Raw genomic sequence first — 18,236 nt, forward strand, 5'->3', positions numbered from 1 at the left:
TATGTTTGTATTGTATCCAGTACAAACAGGCATAATTAGAGTCAGGTGAATTTAACTGTTGAAGTTGGCAGCAGGTCTTGTACAAAGACAGGCAAGGGCTGGGGTAGAAAAGGCCAGGATTTGGAGTTGAGCTTAGCCAGAGAAACATATGAAGGATCTGATCCATCAGAAGGTAGGATCCAGAGGTAAGAGAGTGGAGCAGGGCCTTCTGCCCAGGTATAGGATATGAGCAGGATGGAGCTAACAAAAGGGAAAAGGAGATTACTAGCATATAAGAACGCTGGTACTGCCCCACTGAATGTTAAAATACTAAAATGCTCTTTTACTGGTTTGTGAAGAGCTGCTGTCCTGATCTCACTGTCACCTGGCCACCAGCAGGTCCTCTCCTGGAGCCCTTTGTATCTTGCCACTGTCCAGCAATTAAATGGTTAATGCCTGGCATAGGCAGGGATCTCTGAAACTTTGCTCCAAGGCTGCAATGTCTACTGATTGGCTAGTGCCTGTGCCAATACCCCTCCAAAGCCCTGCTTCCTAGGCACTACTATTGGCTGTCTCTGGCCCCATGACTTGTCATCACTCCCCACTATCCCCAATTTACCAGTCAGCTCACCACAGCTCCTGTCTTCCAGTCCCCACCCCTCTGTGGTCTACTGGCCAGAACAGACCGAGGACTTGATGGGGAAGATGGCACCTAGTGGCCTTCCAGTGGATAAATGGTGCCCAACTGCTCTTCCAAGGCTATGCTTGCAGCTTCCAGCAAGTAGTATCCTGGAATTATTCTTCTATGGCCTGCAGCCTCATGATGATTGGTTTTGAGTGAGCATAACGGGGGCTTCTTTCAAGCACCAGCAGGTGCTGCAGGCTCCAATGGCATGACAGGTCATTCCCAGGATAGACAGAAGGCCAAAAGGCATGACCAGGGCCTTTGGGGGAGGTTTGGAGCTGGAGGATGACAGAGGTATGTGTCTTCCTTTTCACCATCTCTGTAGGATTTCATACCCATCTAACGTGAGTTCATGAAGACCCACCAAATTTGCACTCACCATGGACATTAAGAAATTAATAGTAGCAGTAAAAATTAGAGCTAATGTGCATAGACTGTGTGCTCAGAGCCAGAAACTGATCTAAATAGATACTACCGTAATTCATTTGAGAACTCTAGCATCATTTCCCATACTCTGTAGATGAAAACACTGAAGAAAAGTAACGTTATTTAAAACTTAAGTGACAGGACTGGGAGTCCAGACTGGTCCTACTTTGCCACCTCTTCTATGGCCCTAATGTGTCTCCCTATTTAAACGTGGCATTCAAATAAACAATTTTTGAGAATTACTTCATAATATAGTTTTAGTTTATAATAATTTATCTATTGATAATTATTTATTAGTTCATAATAAAGCTTAGAGTGACTACATGAAAAACTCAGTATAATAGGAACTAGAACTCTTAGCTTAGCAGAAGTTGAGAAAAGATTCAGCATCAGGAACAACATCTGTGATGTTAAGAAAAAGCCTCTGCTTTCGAGACTACAAGTTACCTAACGATGGTCAGCCTAATAAAAGAGTTTGTTTCAGCTTTTTATTCAAATCACAGCTCAGACAAGGGCAGCAATTAGCTAGTGAGAACTACATCAAAAGCAATTGTAGTATCAATTTTTAAAATTCAACAAATGATTTGGAAAGGGCTAGAGTGATATAATTTTTCCAGTATCTTTTATTCTTTTTGTTAAAAAACAAAACAAAACAACCGACCCCTTGCCACCGAATCAGTTCCTACCCATATTGACCCTACAGGACAGAGTAGAACTGCCCCATAGGATTTCCAAGACTGTAATCTTTACAGAAGCAGACTGCCACATCTTCCTCCCATGGAGCAGCTGGTGGATTTGAACCACCAACCTTTCAGTTAACAGTCAAGCACTTAACCACTGCACCACCAAGGCTCCATTCTTTATAGACCATCTTATTACATATATACATATATATATACACACATACACACAGAGAGACACATATATGATTTAGTTTATTTAAAAACAGAAAAGTAATATATTTCTTTTTAGTTTTTTTTCTTATATTGATTCATATATTAATTTATATTTCCATGCCTGTTTTTAAATATTCTATTATCCCTGGGGAAACCAGTGGTGTAGTGGTTAAGTGTTGGCCTGCAAACCAAAAGTTCAGCAGTTCGAATCCACCAGGTGCTCCTTGGAAACCCTATGGGGCAGTTCCACTCTGCCTTATAGGGTCGCTATGAGTCGGAATCGACTCAACGGCAGTGGGTTTGGTTTTTGGTTTATTATTCCCGGACAAACAAGGTCACATGGTACAAAGGCTAATCAGTTCTTGACTCTGAGCTGGACAGATGTTTACAAAGCAGCAGGAAATGAACTTGAAGATTGCGTACTCCGTAAGATCTTATTTAAATTCTTCCTCTCCTTTCAAAGACAAGAGATGAATGGGACCATTTGGAAAAGGGAATATCAATTTGTTTTGAAATTTTCTGAAGTCTTTGGTCTATAAAAAAAATGTAAAACCAAGGCTCTTCCTGATTCATGTCACTGTATCAAGTAGGAAGTGAAAAACTTGCGACTGTCGTCTTTGTGTGGGGCTGTGTTTGCAGCACTCTGATACTGATGTGGCACGCAGCCGGTTCTGAAGCCAGCGTGGCCCCTCACGTGCTGAAGACACTCTTGCTGATACTGAAAGGAAAGCCTGGGGAGACACACGACAGCTCAACAGGAGGAAGACGTCTCTCTCTGGATGCTACTAACATGATGCCTGTGGCGGTAAATAATGTGATGAGTGCTTTTTCTCAGTATTGTTTTTCTCGTCATGGAAATCCGTATCTGTCCGCAGACTCATTCATATTTCCTTGGCCCAGTCCTACTCTCATTCATTCATCCAGTACATATTTATTGAATGCCATCTATGTGCCAAGCCCTGATCATGGAGCTTACATGCTGGTGAGAGACACAGACAAGGAACAAATCAATCTGCAATATGTTGGATGGTAAAAAGCTTAGAAGAAATAGAAAGTGGTGTGGGGGAAAGAGAGTGACAGGGAAAGTTTAGGTAAGTTGATCAGGGCAGGTTTCCCTGACGAGGTAACACTTGATCAGAGACCTGATGAGGTGAGGGAGTGATCCATGCAGATGTCTGGGCAAGAGCTTTCTGGACAGAGAGAAGGGTAAAGTTCCTGCACTGAAAGGGAGATCACCTGGTGTGTCAGTGAATGCAAGGAGGCCAAAGCATCTGGAGTCAACTGAGAAAGACAAAAGTCTAGAAGATGGTATCAGAGAGGTAGCCACAGGCTTGATTATAGTTTTGTAAGCATGCAAAGGCCTAATCTTCTTTGTGTTTGTCATAATATATCTCCCAAAGACCAATACCATCACTCCAAATCTTACAGACATATAATAGAAAAAAAAATGATGGTGTTCCACAAATGGGAGGTGTTGGAACATAGTGAGTATTGCTGTGGTTGGGGGGCCAAATGATCTGTTAGTTCCTGGCCTGCCTCCTCTTAAATATCTCGCTGTCCTGTATCGTCTTTATCACAGCAAGGACCAAGGTTGTTATCAGGACTAAGTCTTCATTGCAGAGTCCCTGGGTAGTACAGTTAACACGCTCAGCTGCTAACCAAAAGTTGGACATTTCAGTTTACCCAGAGACAACTCTAAAGAAATGCCTGGCAATCTACTTCCAAAAAGCCAGTCATTGAAAACTCTATGAAGCACGGTTCTACTCTAAAACACATGGGGTAACCGTGAGTTGGAATCAATTCAACAGCAACTGGTTACTTTTTTTAGTCTTCGTGGCCACATATAAAGGGGACCTTGGGATGTATGCCCTCCTTGGGAACTCGACAGCATTTATAGCTTGCTTCCTGTTGGTTTGTGTCCTAGGGGTTGTTTATGGTACTTTGCAACCCTTGCCATCAATGGCTTGACAGCTCCTGGTTCAAAACTGACTTAATAAATATTGTCGAATGAATGAATGTACATGCGTGCTTTCAGTTTTAAGCTTCAGGCTTCCTTCAAAGAAATTGGGGGAGGGACTGCAGACCTTCCTACTTCTTCCCCTCAGTAAGGCTGACTGAGTTTAGAGGGAGATGGGAACAGAGACTTCCAAAGTTAACATTCTTAACCCCTCTTTCCTTCCCTTATAGGCATCCCAGGCCCTGTGCATGCTGCTGCCTGTCAGCTCGTACAGGAAAGCAGTGGCCCAGTTCTTCCCTCAGCTCTTGATGGCCCTCATCCTCCAAGTCTTTTACAGCAGGGACCTGAGACCGACCGCCAATGACAGGCCTTTGTAAGATAGTAGTGGTTACTTCAGGTTGAATAGGGAAAAGATAAGCTTCCAGCCAACATCTATTTCCATTCCTCTGAGTTCACGTGGAACTCCTTACAATCCTATGTGCAATACATGAACGTAGCACCATTTCCTCTAATCTGAAGGGTAAAATGCCTTCAGAAAAGTAACTATGCTGAGTACCTAGAAGTTAGCTAAGCTCATCAGTATAGGTAGTGTAAGGAGGACCACTGCCACAGAACACTATTCCTGCCACACTCACTGTCAATCGATGGGAGGCTGTTGAGGGGAGAGAACAGGGTGGGGCGTTAGATCCCAAGCCAGACACATTTCAGCTCTGCACCGCTCTCCAGTAGTAACCTCTCGTGGCTACTGTACGTGCCACGTACAACAGTGTGCACTCATGTGCCTTGTGAACTGTTAAAGTGGCGTGTGGTTAGTGATCTAAAGTGTGGGTTCTGCCATGCACATTTAGAAGGGGCTGGGAAGTCTTGTCCTTTCCCTTTGCCCAAGTGAGTACAGTGGGCTTCTCTGCTCTCCAGAAAAATCTGGACCCAACTGTCTGCTGTTTGTCTTGTCTGATATGGACTTCTAAGACACAATCAGACCTATGAAGATTGTTTAATCCACTCCCTGGCCCCCAAGCAGACATACACTGTATCATTCCAACTAGATAAGAATATATCATATGTATTTAAGGCACTCAAAGAAGAAAATCGATAGACACCCGTAACTAGTCATCCCATCATTTAACATCTCTTTCTAATAAAATGTTCTATGATTAACCCTAGATCTTTACATGGTGCAATTTCAATATAACCCCTTATGCCTCCACTGCCCCACTCCATGAACTATTTGTTAATTCAGGAAGATGAAGGATATTTAGCACTCACCTTCTATGAAACATCCCCTTTCTCAAAACCTGCATCCTGCCCGAGATAAAAGGTAGGTCACATGTACTTAGTTATGTGAAGGTCACTGTCAGGTCATGACTTGGTTCTTCTTTGGGGCCTTAGCTTTGCCAGAGATGCCCTGAGAATCCTGCTGAAATGTTCTGGACTGCAAGAGGTGGACACTGCTCTTGAGGAAAACGATTGCTGGAGCCAGTTTTCCCAAGTGCTGTATCACCATCACGGGATCTACCTTGTTGCCAAGTAAGAACAGAGGGCTCTGTGCAAGGTTCTCGGTCTCTGTCACACCCACTCAGTCTTTCTTCGTTTAAGCCATGTGGGAGTACAAGCAGCATGAATGCCAATGCCCAAATCGCTCCTAATGAACTGAGTTGCCATTTGATTTCTATTTCTTCAGTGATTTTGAGGGGTTTTTGCTCTGGAAAATTCTTCCCTTTCTTTCCCCTCTTACCCTATGATAGAGACCCCATTTCCCTCCCTCCACAGGATAGGTTTCTCTTTCAGATATGCATTTTTTCCCCTTGGCTCGTAAGTGATCCCTGTCCTGCAGGTATCAGACAATTATAGATGTGCTCCCACTTTAAAGGATCTGATAAAACCCTGAGATCAATGAGCCAAATAAATTTGGGAAATCATAACGGAAAATGATTTTTGTTTTTCTTACATTAGAAAGGGGGCTTTTTCTAGTTAGCCCTTTATTGAATAAAGAGGTCCTGATTATAGGAATCAAATTTTCTGATCAAGAATCAAGATGCATGACCTTGACAGCACAAGAGCCCGTTTAAAATTGTGACTGACCCAGAAGTACAGTCTATGTGGTCTCTGTACTCTTGGCACTTTAAAGATGGCATCTGATTTGCACAAACATTTCAGAAACATGCCTTACTGTGCAAAAGTGGAGCTCATCTGCACCCTGCAACTGGTCATTAGTTAGAACCACTCTATCCTTGGTGCCTTTGGACTGTCTTACTCAAAGTGTGGGCCACAGACCAGCAGCAATGGCATCTCCGGGGAACTTGTTAAAAATACAAAAACTCAGGCCCTACACCAGATTTAATGATTCAGAATGTGAATTTTAGCAAGATCCCCAGGTGATTCGTATGTACATTAAAGTTTGAGAAGTCCTGGTTTAGAGTACCAACCTGGAGTCTTGAAAAGGAATTTCTAACACATTATCTTTTCCAGTCTGATCCAGGAGGCCAGCGTGTCTCTTTAGTTGTGAACCTGGCCACTGCCTAATGTGTTATGGAGAATGGTTTAGTGAATCAGAACTCATCCCTTCTTCTACTGACTAACCCAGGGTAGTCCTAAACTTGCCAGCTCTTCTTCATTATGTCATTCAAAAGAAGGGCTTGGTCCAAAACCACAAAGGTGACCTGCACAACCATCTGGGATTGAACACTAGATATTTGCCTCCTCTTCTGTTGGGAGCAGTCAATGAAAGCTTGCACTAACATAGTACATTCTGTTCTGTGGCAAAGGATGGAGCAACAGGAAAGAGGAGTGACATTAAGAAAAGAGATGGTGTCAAGGATCCAGGTGTATGCAATTCCCCAATTCAAAGTGGGGCTACAGTATACCTCGGGTTAGGGAAGATTTTTCTTTGTATCTGGATGGAGCAAGATATGAGGATAATCATTCCCTCTTTACCACCATTAGCACTTGCTGATGCAGAACCTGTTTCCTTCCTCTTTGCTAACTCAGCACCTTATTCTTCTTTACAGAACTCTCAGTGACTATCACTTTCCACAGTTTCCAGAAACCTTGCATTATCTCTACAAGCTCTCGGTGGAAGATCCTAGAAGGTCAGAAGACACTGTCATCACAGTAATATTCCTCACTGAAGTGAGTTTTATTAGGAGACTGTGAACAACTGGGTTCTCATTCCCTTAGCATATTCAAACTTAACATTTAGCTTCTCACCTCCTTCTGTGGATATGGGTTCTTACCAAGAGTTATGAGTATGACAGGTGTCCAGAGTTGGGAGGGGAAAAGTGGAGTTAGACCTGTATTATGAGAGGGTTTTCCCTTTAGCTTGCTCCAGGAGTTGGCTTTTATCTTTTTTTAGAGGGTGTGAATTTTCACAAACACTAATTATTTTTATAATACCGGTTCATATATTTCTGCATGCTTGTTAAAGTATATCAAGGGATAATTTGGTTTACTAAAGATAGTAGGTAACATCAGGGATCTAAACTATACTCCAGACTACCTGAAAAAGAAAAGAAATTGGACAAATAACTAGGTAAGATGTGGGACCATATTACCTTGTCTATGACTATTACATCATGTATTACAATGCCATACTGGAGTCAAGCAAAATGAGGAAGTCCTTTTGCTTATAAAGGGTACATAGGAAAACAAGACCAAAGGGGCACACCAGCCCAGGGGCAAGGACTAGAAGGCAGGAGGGGACAGGAAAGCTGGTAATAGGGAACCCCAAGTCAAGAAGGAAGAGTGTTGACATGTCATGGGGTTGTTGTTGTTGTTAACCAATGTCATAAAACAATATGTGTACTAACTGTTTAATGAAAAGCTAGTTTGTTCTGTAAACTTTCATCTAAAGTACAATTTAAAAAAGTAATAATGTAAAAGGCAATTATTTACCTAGGGTTTGAAGCCCAATATTAAAAAATAATTGAGATTATTTCAAACTTCATCTTCAGCAAAATAGTTAAACTATAAAAGATATACCCATATACTATACTGTCTACTTATGAACCTTTTTGAAGGAGATGTAAAGCAATTTAACTTGACATTGCAGTAACAAATCACAAATGTTTTCCAAATTTGCTTAATCCATTTGTGTCTCTCATTATTTTCATTGTATGACTCATTATTTTTATTGTATCTTCCTTTAAGTATGTACAAGTATTAAACAGCCAAAATATAACATACATTAGAGCTCCTATAAAGTAAACCAGGAGGCTTGGTGTGCAGTGGTTAAGAACTTAGCTGCTAACCAAGAAGTTCAGCAGTTTGAATCCACCAACCACTCCTTGGAAACCCTATGGGGCAGTTCTACTCTGTCTTATAAGGTTGCTATGAGTTGGCATATGGGTATATGGCATAATGGGTATAAAGTAATCTAAAAGAAATTTACAAAGTACGTAAGATTTATATTAACAACATTAAGGTGACAGTTGCTGTTTAATGAAACCTAATTGCCCCTCACATCATGAGTACAGTGCTTGCTGCTATTGGAGTTTGGCATACTTGTCTTTCCAAGTACTCAGTGATGACCACATTCTTCCACCACTTCCTTTATTTGAACTTCTGTGCAATCCTCAGTTGTCCAGTACACTGTGAGGTCACTTGGCCTTTAGTCATTCTGGGCACAAAATCTACATATTTTACCTTATTTTGGTCCTATCATTAAGATGATACCATTGATGCCTATGCCATTTATTTATGTATACGTTATTTTTAATATTTTGGCAATGTAAATAGTACTACCGTTTACATTTTTATGCCTAAATCTTTATTTATTTATTTTGGTAGTTTAGATTATTTCTTTCTCATAGATCCCAGCATCTAAAATAATAACTAAAGGGTATAAATATTCTCAAGATTAAGGGTTTTTAATGCTCACATGGCAGCTTGGGGGTGTGCTCCTCTCGTCACACTTTCCACAATTCAAGAATTTTCCAGTGTGACAGGTAGATGTGATGACTTGTGGTTGATTTTATTTGTCCTTCATTTTTAATTTTTTGGAGGTTGAATATTTTTAAAATATGTTTATTACTAATTTAAAGTTCCATTTTTTGAACAAACTAATCTCTCCTTTGCCTACAACATAATCCTTTGACAGCAAAGGATTTAGAATATTACATATTACATAGCATTTTACCTACAGTAGAAGTTCTTTCAAAACTGGAGTCAATCCTCTCAAACTCTGCCACTGCTTTATGAGCTAACTTTACGTAATATTCTATATCCTTTGTTATTATTTCAACAGTGTTCACAGCAGCTTCACCAGGAGTAGATTCCATCTCAAGAAATCACTTTCTTTGCTCATCCATAAGAAGCAATTCCTCATCCATTAAATTTTGTCATGAGATTGCAGTAATTAAGTTACATCTTCAGGCTCCACTTCTAATTAGTTCTCTTGCTATTTCCACCACATTTGCAGTTATTTCTCCACTGAAGTATTGAACTCCTCAAAGTCATCCATGAGAGTTGGAATCAACTTCTTTCAAACTCCTATTAATGTTGATATTTTGTCCTCTTCCCATGAATTATGAATATTCTTAATGGCATCTAAAATGTTGAATCCTTTCCAGAAGATTTTCAATTTACTTTGCCCAGATTCATCAGAGAAATCACTATTTATGGCAGCTATAGCCTTAATAAACGTATTTCTTAAATAATAAGACTAAAAAGTCAAAATTACTCCTTGATCCATGAGCTGCAGAATGAATGTTGTGTTAGCCGGCATGAAAACAACTTTAATCTCCTTATACATCTCCATCAGAGTTCTTGGTTGACCAGGTGCATTGTTAATGAGCAGTAGTATTTTGAAAGGAATCTTTTTTTCTAAGCAGTAGGTCTCAACAGTGGGCTTAAAATATTCATTGAACCATGTTGTAAACTGATGTGCTGTCAACCAGGCTTTGTTGTTCCATTTATAGAGCACAGGCAGAGTAGATTCAGCATAATATCAAGGGCCCTAGGATTTTTGGAATGATAAATGAATATTGGCTTCAACTTTAAGTCACCAGCTGTGTTAACCCCTAACAAGAGAGTCAGCCTGTCCTTTGAAGCTTGGAAGCCAGGCATTAACTTTTCCTCTCTAGCTGTGAAAGTCCTACATGGCATCTTCCAATATAAGGCTGCTCTGTCTACATTGAAAATCTGCTGTTTAGTGTAGCAACCTTCATCAATTATCTTAGCTAGATCTTCTGGATAACTTGCTTCAGCTTCTACATCAGCACTTGCTGTTTCACCTTGTACTTTTATGTTATAGAGAAGACTTCTTTCCTTAAGCCTCATGAACCAATCTCTGCTAGCTTCAAACTTTTCTTTTGCAGCTTCCTCACCTCTCTCAATCTTCATAGAATTGAAGAAGTGGGGCCTTGCTCTGGATTAGGCTTTGGCTTAAGGGAATGTTGTGGCTGGTTTGCTCTTCTATCCAGGCTACTAAAACTTTCTCCATATCAGCAATAAGGCTGTTTTGTTTTCTTATCATTCACATGTTCACTGGAGTAGCACTTTTAATTTCCTTCAAGAACTTTTCCTTTGCATTCACAACTTGGCTAACTGTGTGGCACAAGAGGCCTAGCTTTCCACCTATCTCAGCTTTTGACATGCCTTCCTCACTAAGCTTAATCATTTCTAGCTTTTGATTTAAAGTGAGTGATGTGCAACTCTTCCTTTCATTTGAACACTTAGAGGCCATTGTAGAGTTATTAACTGGCCTAATTCCAATATTGTCATGTCTCAGGGAATAGGGAAGCCAAAGGAGAGGGAGAGAGATGGGGCAACGGCTGGTTGGTGGAGTGGTCAGAACACACACATTTATCAATTAAGTTCACTGTCTTATATGGGATCGGTTCATGGCACCCCAAAACAATTACAATAGTAACATCAAAGATCAGTGTTCACAGATCACCATAACAGATATAATAATAATGAGAAAGTTTGAAATATTGCCAGAATTAACAAAGTGTGACACAGAGACATGAAGTGAGCACATGCTGTTGGAAAAATGGCGCTGATAGAATTGCTCGACGCAGGGTTGCCACAAACCTTCAATTAGTAAAAAATGCAGTATCTGCTAAGCACAATAAAATGATGCACTATAAAATGAGATATACCTGAATTAATTTTTACATGTAATTTTTGTTTCTCGTGGAATTTGTTTGGTATACTATGAGGTGAGGATCTAACTTTAGTTTTCTCTAAGTAAGTCTCTGTCCTGGCATTTTTCATTAAATAAGCCTTAAATCCACCACTCATTGGTAATACTATCTTAATCATTTATTTATTTCATATACACATACATATTATGGTCTGTCTCAGTTTCCATTTAATTTAATACTATCAGATTCCATTTAATTTTCTATTCTTGTAGAAGTACCACACTGTCGAAGTATGGCGTTTTGAAAGTAAATGTTAATATCTGGCAAAGCAACTTCCTACAACTCTCTTCAAATTTTTTTTTCTTCTTTCATATATATTAGTTCTTCTAGTTAAATTTTAAAATAACTTTGACAAGTTTAGCCAAAAAAATACTTTGGTTGAAACTATGATTGCAATTACTGTATTTTAATGCAAATAAGGTACACCTTCTCCATTTGTTTGCCAACCACACCCTCTCCCCACGAGCTGTTTTCTTAAGCACACTATGGTAATTTTTTTCAGCAACATGTAAAAAACAATTGGCATAGTGGTGCTTATGAAAATATCTAAAAACTTCGTAGAAGGTGCACCTTATTTTCATTAAAATATGGTACATTAAAGCTTTAAGTGTCTCAGGAATGATATCTTTATAATATTTTCACTTTTTCTCATTCTATATTTTGTTTTTATATAAAACTTAGATATTAATTTTAGAAATTATTATTAAGTAGCTTGTATTATTTATTATTATTAATGTGAATGTATCCTTTTCCATTATATTTTCCCATAAAATACATTTTATATTTTCACCATTGGTTCACCATTAAGATGACTAACTGTTTTTGGAAGCAGATTGTTATTAATTATCATTCCATTCCTATTCGTAATTAAAATATTGAATTCTTTTGACTACCTTTTAACAGTTAATAACATGAGGTTTTTCTTATGTTACTTATTAATGATTATACTATATTATAGATGACCCAATATTAAAACTATTACTCTAATTTTCTGGACAGTTGGCAACTGAGTTATTAGCATTTTGTTAAAGATTTTCACATCTATATTCAGAGGTAATTTTTATAGTTATCTATTATGTATTGCCTTTCTCATGTTTTGGTATGGGATTTACATTAAATTTAAAGATCATTTGAGTAATTTGAGGTATTTTTTCCATGCTATTGAATGATGTATGGATCTTGGAAATTATGTCTTCCTTAAAATTTTGCAAGAATTCTATGGTTAAAATCATCTGAGATCCACCCTATTTTAAGTACCATGTAGTCATAAAAAAAGAATCAGAAAAGTCTCTATGTACTAAGATGGAGTAATTTCCAGAAGATGTTAAGTGATAAAAACCAAGGTGCAGATTCATGTATATAGGATGTTACTTTTTGTGCAAGAAAGAAAAAAAATGTATTATATACTATGGAAGTATATAAAATATTAACTTATTCTTTGGGAATAGTATATATCCATATATACTATGTGGAGCCCTGGTTGGCACAGTGGCTAAGAGCTTGGCTGCTAACCAAAAAAGGAAACCCTATGGGACAGTTCTACTCTGTCCTATAGGGTTGCTGTGAGTCAGAATCAACTCAATGGCAACAGCTTTGGTTTTATATAACATAAAAATTTAAGAATATATACTTATTCCCTGGGAGAAAAAGCAGAAAAGGATAGACCAGATATTAAAGAAAATGGTTACTTACAGGAATGGAGTGGCATGGACAGGAACGAGTGTGAGACTCTCCAAGTACAGTGTCTTAGCTATCTAGTGTGACTATAACAGAAATACCACAAGTAGATGGCTTCAACAAACAGAAATTTATTCTCTCACAGTTTAGGAGGCTAGAAATATGAATTCAAGGTGCCAGCTCCAGGGGAAGTTTTTCTTTCTCTGTTGGCTCTGGTTGAAGGTCTTTGTCATCACTCTTCCCCTGGTCTAGGAGTTTTTCACACAGGGACCCCAGGTCCAAAGGAAGTGCACTCCTGGCTCTTCTTGGTTGGTGGTAATGAGGTTCCCCTGTCTCTCTGCTTGCTTCTCTCTTTTATATCTCAAAAGAGATTGACTCAAGGTACAACTTAATCTTGTAGATTGAGTCCTGCCTCATTAACATAACTGCCTCTAATCCTGTCTTATTAACATCATAGAGGTAGGATTTAAAACACAGAGGAAAATCGCATCAGATAACAAAATGGTGGACACAATACTGGGAATCATGGCCTTGCTAAATCGATACACATCTTTGGGGGACACAGTTCAATCCATAACATACACCTTTTTTGTGTAGCTTTGACTTGTATCATTATTATTGAAAGAATAAAATTAAATCAAGAAAAAGAAATAAAGCCTAAAACTAATACAAATGAACTTAATTGTATATGAAAGTAATGACGTGATCATATAGATAATATAATTACTTCAAGTATTTTATAATATAATGCTTTAACTATACATCCTTAGTGAGATATATTCTAAGGGCAAAAATATCTGTAAATAAATCTTAACTTTTATTCAGGAGATTTATTGGTATTATATATTAATATTGATTTTAAACATTGGTATGTACTATGTAGCAGAAATCATATAAATAAATATATTAATGCTATTAGACACCATTTTTTCTAGGTGAGAGAAAAGAGATACAAATATAAAATTGTAAAAAGTTAAGATCAACTGTCATATTCAATCTGAATTGAATATATCAATATTGCCAATATGAACTGATGACTAAAAAAATTTTTTTTCCTAGCTCTAAGTAATGGCCAGAAAGAAACGATATTTCAGTAGCATGAGTACACCTAGTATCCATTTCTAATGGTTTCTAAATACCATTACTCACTAAAAGAAACCATGTCTCCTTGGATAAATGGCTGATTCCTGGGGGCAAGGAAAATACAAGATGAGCCTGTGTGGTGCGATGGATCACTTTTATATAGCTTTTCTCACCATGGTCTTGCAATTCCCACTAAATGACCAGGTGAGGTTATGCAAATGAGGTGTTTGTGGCTCATCAAGGGGATTAGATAACTTGCTAATAATTCAAATAAGGTGCATCGCACCGTTTTAGGAGGAGAGATCACGCAAATAAGGTGTAAGGTGGGACTGGTCAGTTTTGACATCCCGCTAGGCTTAAAATGAGCCATCCCAGAGATGGAAAGAGGGGACCTTACTGTCACCAAGAAAGAACTAGGAGTGGAATGTGTCCTTTGGACCTGAGATCCTTGCACGGAGAACCTCCCAGACTCAGGAGACAGAGAGACAGCTGTAACACCAGAGACGACGAGAAGCAGTGGCATAGGAAGGGTGGCAGCAGAGGCAGAAGAACCAGAAGATGGTGAATAGTGCTTCCCGGCCCACGGAGGGAGAAAGCTGAACACCTTCAGGCAGGAGGCTTGCTGGTGGAGTGGGGTGCCTCCAGGCACTTGGTGGAGCTAAGCTCGCCACCCATGGAATGAGAGAGCTGAGTGCCTTTAGGCAGAAGGCTTACTGGGGATTGGGGTGCCTTCAGGCACCTGTCGGTGGAGCTAGGCTCACTGACCCAAGCAGTGAGAAATCTGAGTGCCCTCAGGCAGGAAGCTTGCTGGCAGAGTGGGGTGCCCCTCCGGGCACTTGGCAGAGCTAGGCTTGCTAACTCACAGAGCAAGAGAGCTGACCACCTTTGGGCCAAGGCTTACTGGCAGAGTGGGGTGCCTCTGGACATTTATCGATGGAGCTAAAGAGCTTTGTAACACTAGCCTTAGCAGGGCAGAGGTGAAGCCAAGAGGCTGAGAGGCCAAGGGCCAGAGAGAAGGCTGCCTTTGGGCACAGCTCAGAAGAAGCTGTGCTGATGGAAGAACTGTATCCTGAGTCATTTCTGATCCTGATCAGTAACCTGTTACTTCCCTAATAAACCCCATAATTGTGAATATTGTCTGTGAGTTCTGTGTGGCCATTGCAACGAATTATTGAACCCAGTAGAGAAGTAGAGAGTGCAATGGGAGGGACAGCTGGTGTCAGAATTGGTGAAAAGGTTAGAGGGTAGAGGTAGGTCTGACCTCTGCCTTATAGGAATCAGCTTTGGGCTGTTGACGCTGATGATTCACCCCCTCATGAAGTTAGAGGAGGTAAGATGCTGCCAGTATGCCATTTTTACAGCCTGAGATGTCAGATTGTTCCGTAAAGCAAGGAATTGTTCAGAGGTGAATGCGGTCATGTCTAAAGGACATAAGAGCCAACCTGAAGTGACTCCCACTGGCCAATTTTCAGCATGAAAAGAATACTAACTGTAAATAACTGCAGTATATTGAAAAAAAAATTTTTGTCTTAATCCACGAGTCGTTGGTGTGGTACTCAAAATGAGAGACAGAAACAAAGACACTTTTTATAGAAGGATACCAGCCAATATAAGTAGAAGGAATACTAGAAATAGAAAAATCTCCATTTTTCAAGTCCCAGTATAATAAGTGAATTATGAAAAAGCCATCAATGGATGCTAAAACCATCAAGTGAAAGGCTGTTGGGGAACAGAACGTTCACTATTTTACTAATAGTGAGGAGTCCTGGGTGGAGCAAATAGCTAACATGCTGAACTGCTAACCGAAAGTCTGAAGATTTGTGCCCACCAAGAGGCGCCTCGAAAGAAAGGCCTGGCAATATACTTCTGAAAAATCAGCCATTGAAAACCCTATGGAGCACAGTTCTACTCTGACACGTATGGGGCTGTCATGAGTTGGAGTTGATTCAATGGCAACTGGAAAACAAAAAACAAAAAACTAACAGTAAAGGGAAGACAGGCCTTTACATTTGGATGTGTTGTGACCACTCAGAAATAAATGGCCTTGATCCTATTTAGAAATAACACACTGATAACTATCAGTCTTCTATTGTTCCTAATCTATTCCAAGTATCCAGGTTTCTTTGACTCATGTTTGGTAATTTATATTTTTCCAGAAAATCATTCATTTTGCCCAGAATTTCAAATTATTGCCATAAATCACCAGGTCTCAACCAGAGGGGCATATTGAAATCACCAAGGAATATTTTTTAAGTACACAGCCAGAGCCCAGCACTGGAGAGCTAATGTGGATGAAGCTCAGGCATGTGGAATATTTAAAAGCTGCCCTTGGTGCTCAGCCTTGGTTAAGTACTACTGCCACAGAGAGTATATTCTCTTTAACTTTTTAATCTGTTCCACCCTTTGTTCTGTTCATTTTGCTTGAATTTTTTTTTTTTTGCCAAAAGTTTATCTACTATAATGCTTTTTCTGAGCATAAGCCATGAGATTTATTAATTGTACTTTTTTTTTCTTTTTCCCAATTAAAAACCTTTGCTTTAATTTTTACTATTTTCTTACTCCAATTTTCCTTAGCCCTATTTTATTTTTGGTGATATTTTGTTTCTCAACTTCAGGAAATAAATAATTTGCTAATTTTTAACATTTCTCTTTTAAATAAAATATTTAAACTCAAGTTATGCATTTACTTTCAACTACAGTGTAAATATTTTATATCTTTATTATTTTCATTCCTTTCTAGTAATCCATATTGTATGTTTCATTTCCTCTGTGGTTCAAGATTTTGACGCGCCAAATGAAGGAGGAGGTCTCTTAAATTTCCAAGGGCTTATACACTTTTTTTTTTTCATTTAAACTTTTTTCTTGGTTTCTTCTTTTATGATACTATAGAGGGGGGAAACGTGCCTTACATATTTTTTGCTTTGAGGAAATTATTGGGTTTTTTTCTTTTTGATCTGGTATTTAATTTTTTTTCCTACTTCCTTTTTTTTTATTGTTGTGCTATAAGTGAAAGTTTACAATTCAAGTTATTCTCTCATACAAAAATTTATACACACATTGTTATGTGACCCTAATTGCTCTCCCTATAGTGTGACAGCACACTCCTCCTTTCCACCCCTGATTTCCCATGTCCATTCAACCAGCTCCTAACCCTCTCTGCCTTCTCATCTCACCTCCGGACAGAAGCTGCCCATTTAGTCTCATGTATCTACTTGAGCTAGGAAGCACACTCATCACGAGTATAATTTTATATCCCATAGTCCAGTCGAATCTTTGTCTGAAGAGTTGGCCTTAGGAATGGTTTCAGTTTTTGGGCTGACAGAGAATCCAGGGGCCATGTCTTCCAGGGTCCCTCCAGTCTCAGTCAAACCATTAAGTCTGATCTTTTTACTAGGATTTGAGTTCTGCAACACACTTTTCTCCTGTTCCATCAGGAACTGTCTGTTGTGTTTCCTGTTAGGGGGGTCATCAGTGGCAGCTGAGGACCATCTAGTTCTTCTTCTCTCAGGCTAATGGAATCTCTGGTTTATGTGGCCCTTTCTGTCTCTTGGGCTAATAGTTTCCTTGTGTCTTTGGTGTTCTTCATTCTCCTTTGCTCCAGGTGGGTTGGGACCAACTGATGTATCTTAGTTGGCCGCTCGTTAGCTTTTAAGACCCCAGACACCACTCACCAAAGTGGGATGCAGAACAATTTCTTAATAAACTTTATTATGCCAGTTGACCTAGATGTCCCCTGAAACCATGGTCCCCAGACCCCCGCCTCTCTACTCTGTCCCTCTGAGTGTTTAATTGTATTCAGGAAACTTCTTAGCATTGGTTTAATCCAGTTGTGGGGACTTCCCCTGTAGTGTGTGTTGTCCTTCCCTTCACCTAAGATAATTCTTGTCTACTATCTAGTGAATACTCCTCTCGCTCCCTCCCCACCCTCATAACCATCAAAGAGTGTTTTCTTCTGTGTTTAAACCTTTTCTTGAGTTCTCATAATAGTGATCTTATACAATATTTGTCCTTTTGCGACTGACTAAGTTCACTTAGCATAATGCCTTCCAGATCCCTCCATGTTATGTCTCATGGATTCATCATTGTTCTTCATCATTGTGTAGTATTCCACTATGTGAATAGACCATAATTTGTTTATCCATTCATTTGTTGATGGGTATATAGGTTGTTTCCATATTTTTCTATCATGAACAGTGCTGCAATGAACTTGCGTGTTCATATATCTATTTGTGTGATGGCTTTTATTTCTCGAGGATATATTCCAAGGAGTGGGATTGCTGAATTGTATGGTACTTTTATTTCTAGCTTTTTAAGGAAGCGCCAAATCGATTTCCAAAGTGGTTGTACCATTTTATATTCCCACCAACAATGTATAAATGTTCCAGTCT

The 18,236-nt window shown here is 39.3% G+C and overlaps 1 protein-coding gene across 1 annotated transcript in view; it reads left to right on the top strand.

Annotated features, from left to right (window-relative positions):
- Nucleotides 1–18,236, top strand: part of MROH9 (maestro heat like repeat family member 9) — a gene marked incomplete at its 5' end in the record, with an annotated part of 97,528 nt that overhangs the window by 36,522 nt on the left and 42,770 nt on the right. The window contains 4 exons of the mRNA XM_023738490.1: nt 2,626–2,791; nt 4,174–4,316; nt 5,333–5,470; nt 6,952–7,072. Coding sequence (XP_023594258.1) covers nt 2,626–2,791; nt 4,174–4,316; nt 5,333–5,470; nt 6,952–7,072 — 568 coding nt within the window. The remainder of the gene's footprint in view (nt 1–2,625; nt 2,792–4,173; nt 4,317–5,332; nt 5,471–6,951; nt 7,073–18,236) is intronic.

The sequence above is a fragment of the Trichechus manatus genome, unplaced genomic scaffold (assembly GCF_000243295.1).
Source record: "Trichechus manatus latirostris isolate Lorelei unplaced genomic scaffold, TriManLat1.0 scaffold00117, whole genome shotgun sequence".
NCBI lineage: Eukaryota > Metazoa > Chordata > Mammalia > Sirenia > Trichechidae > Trichechus > Trichechus manatus.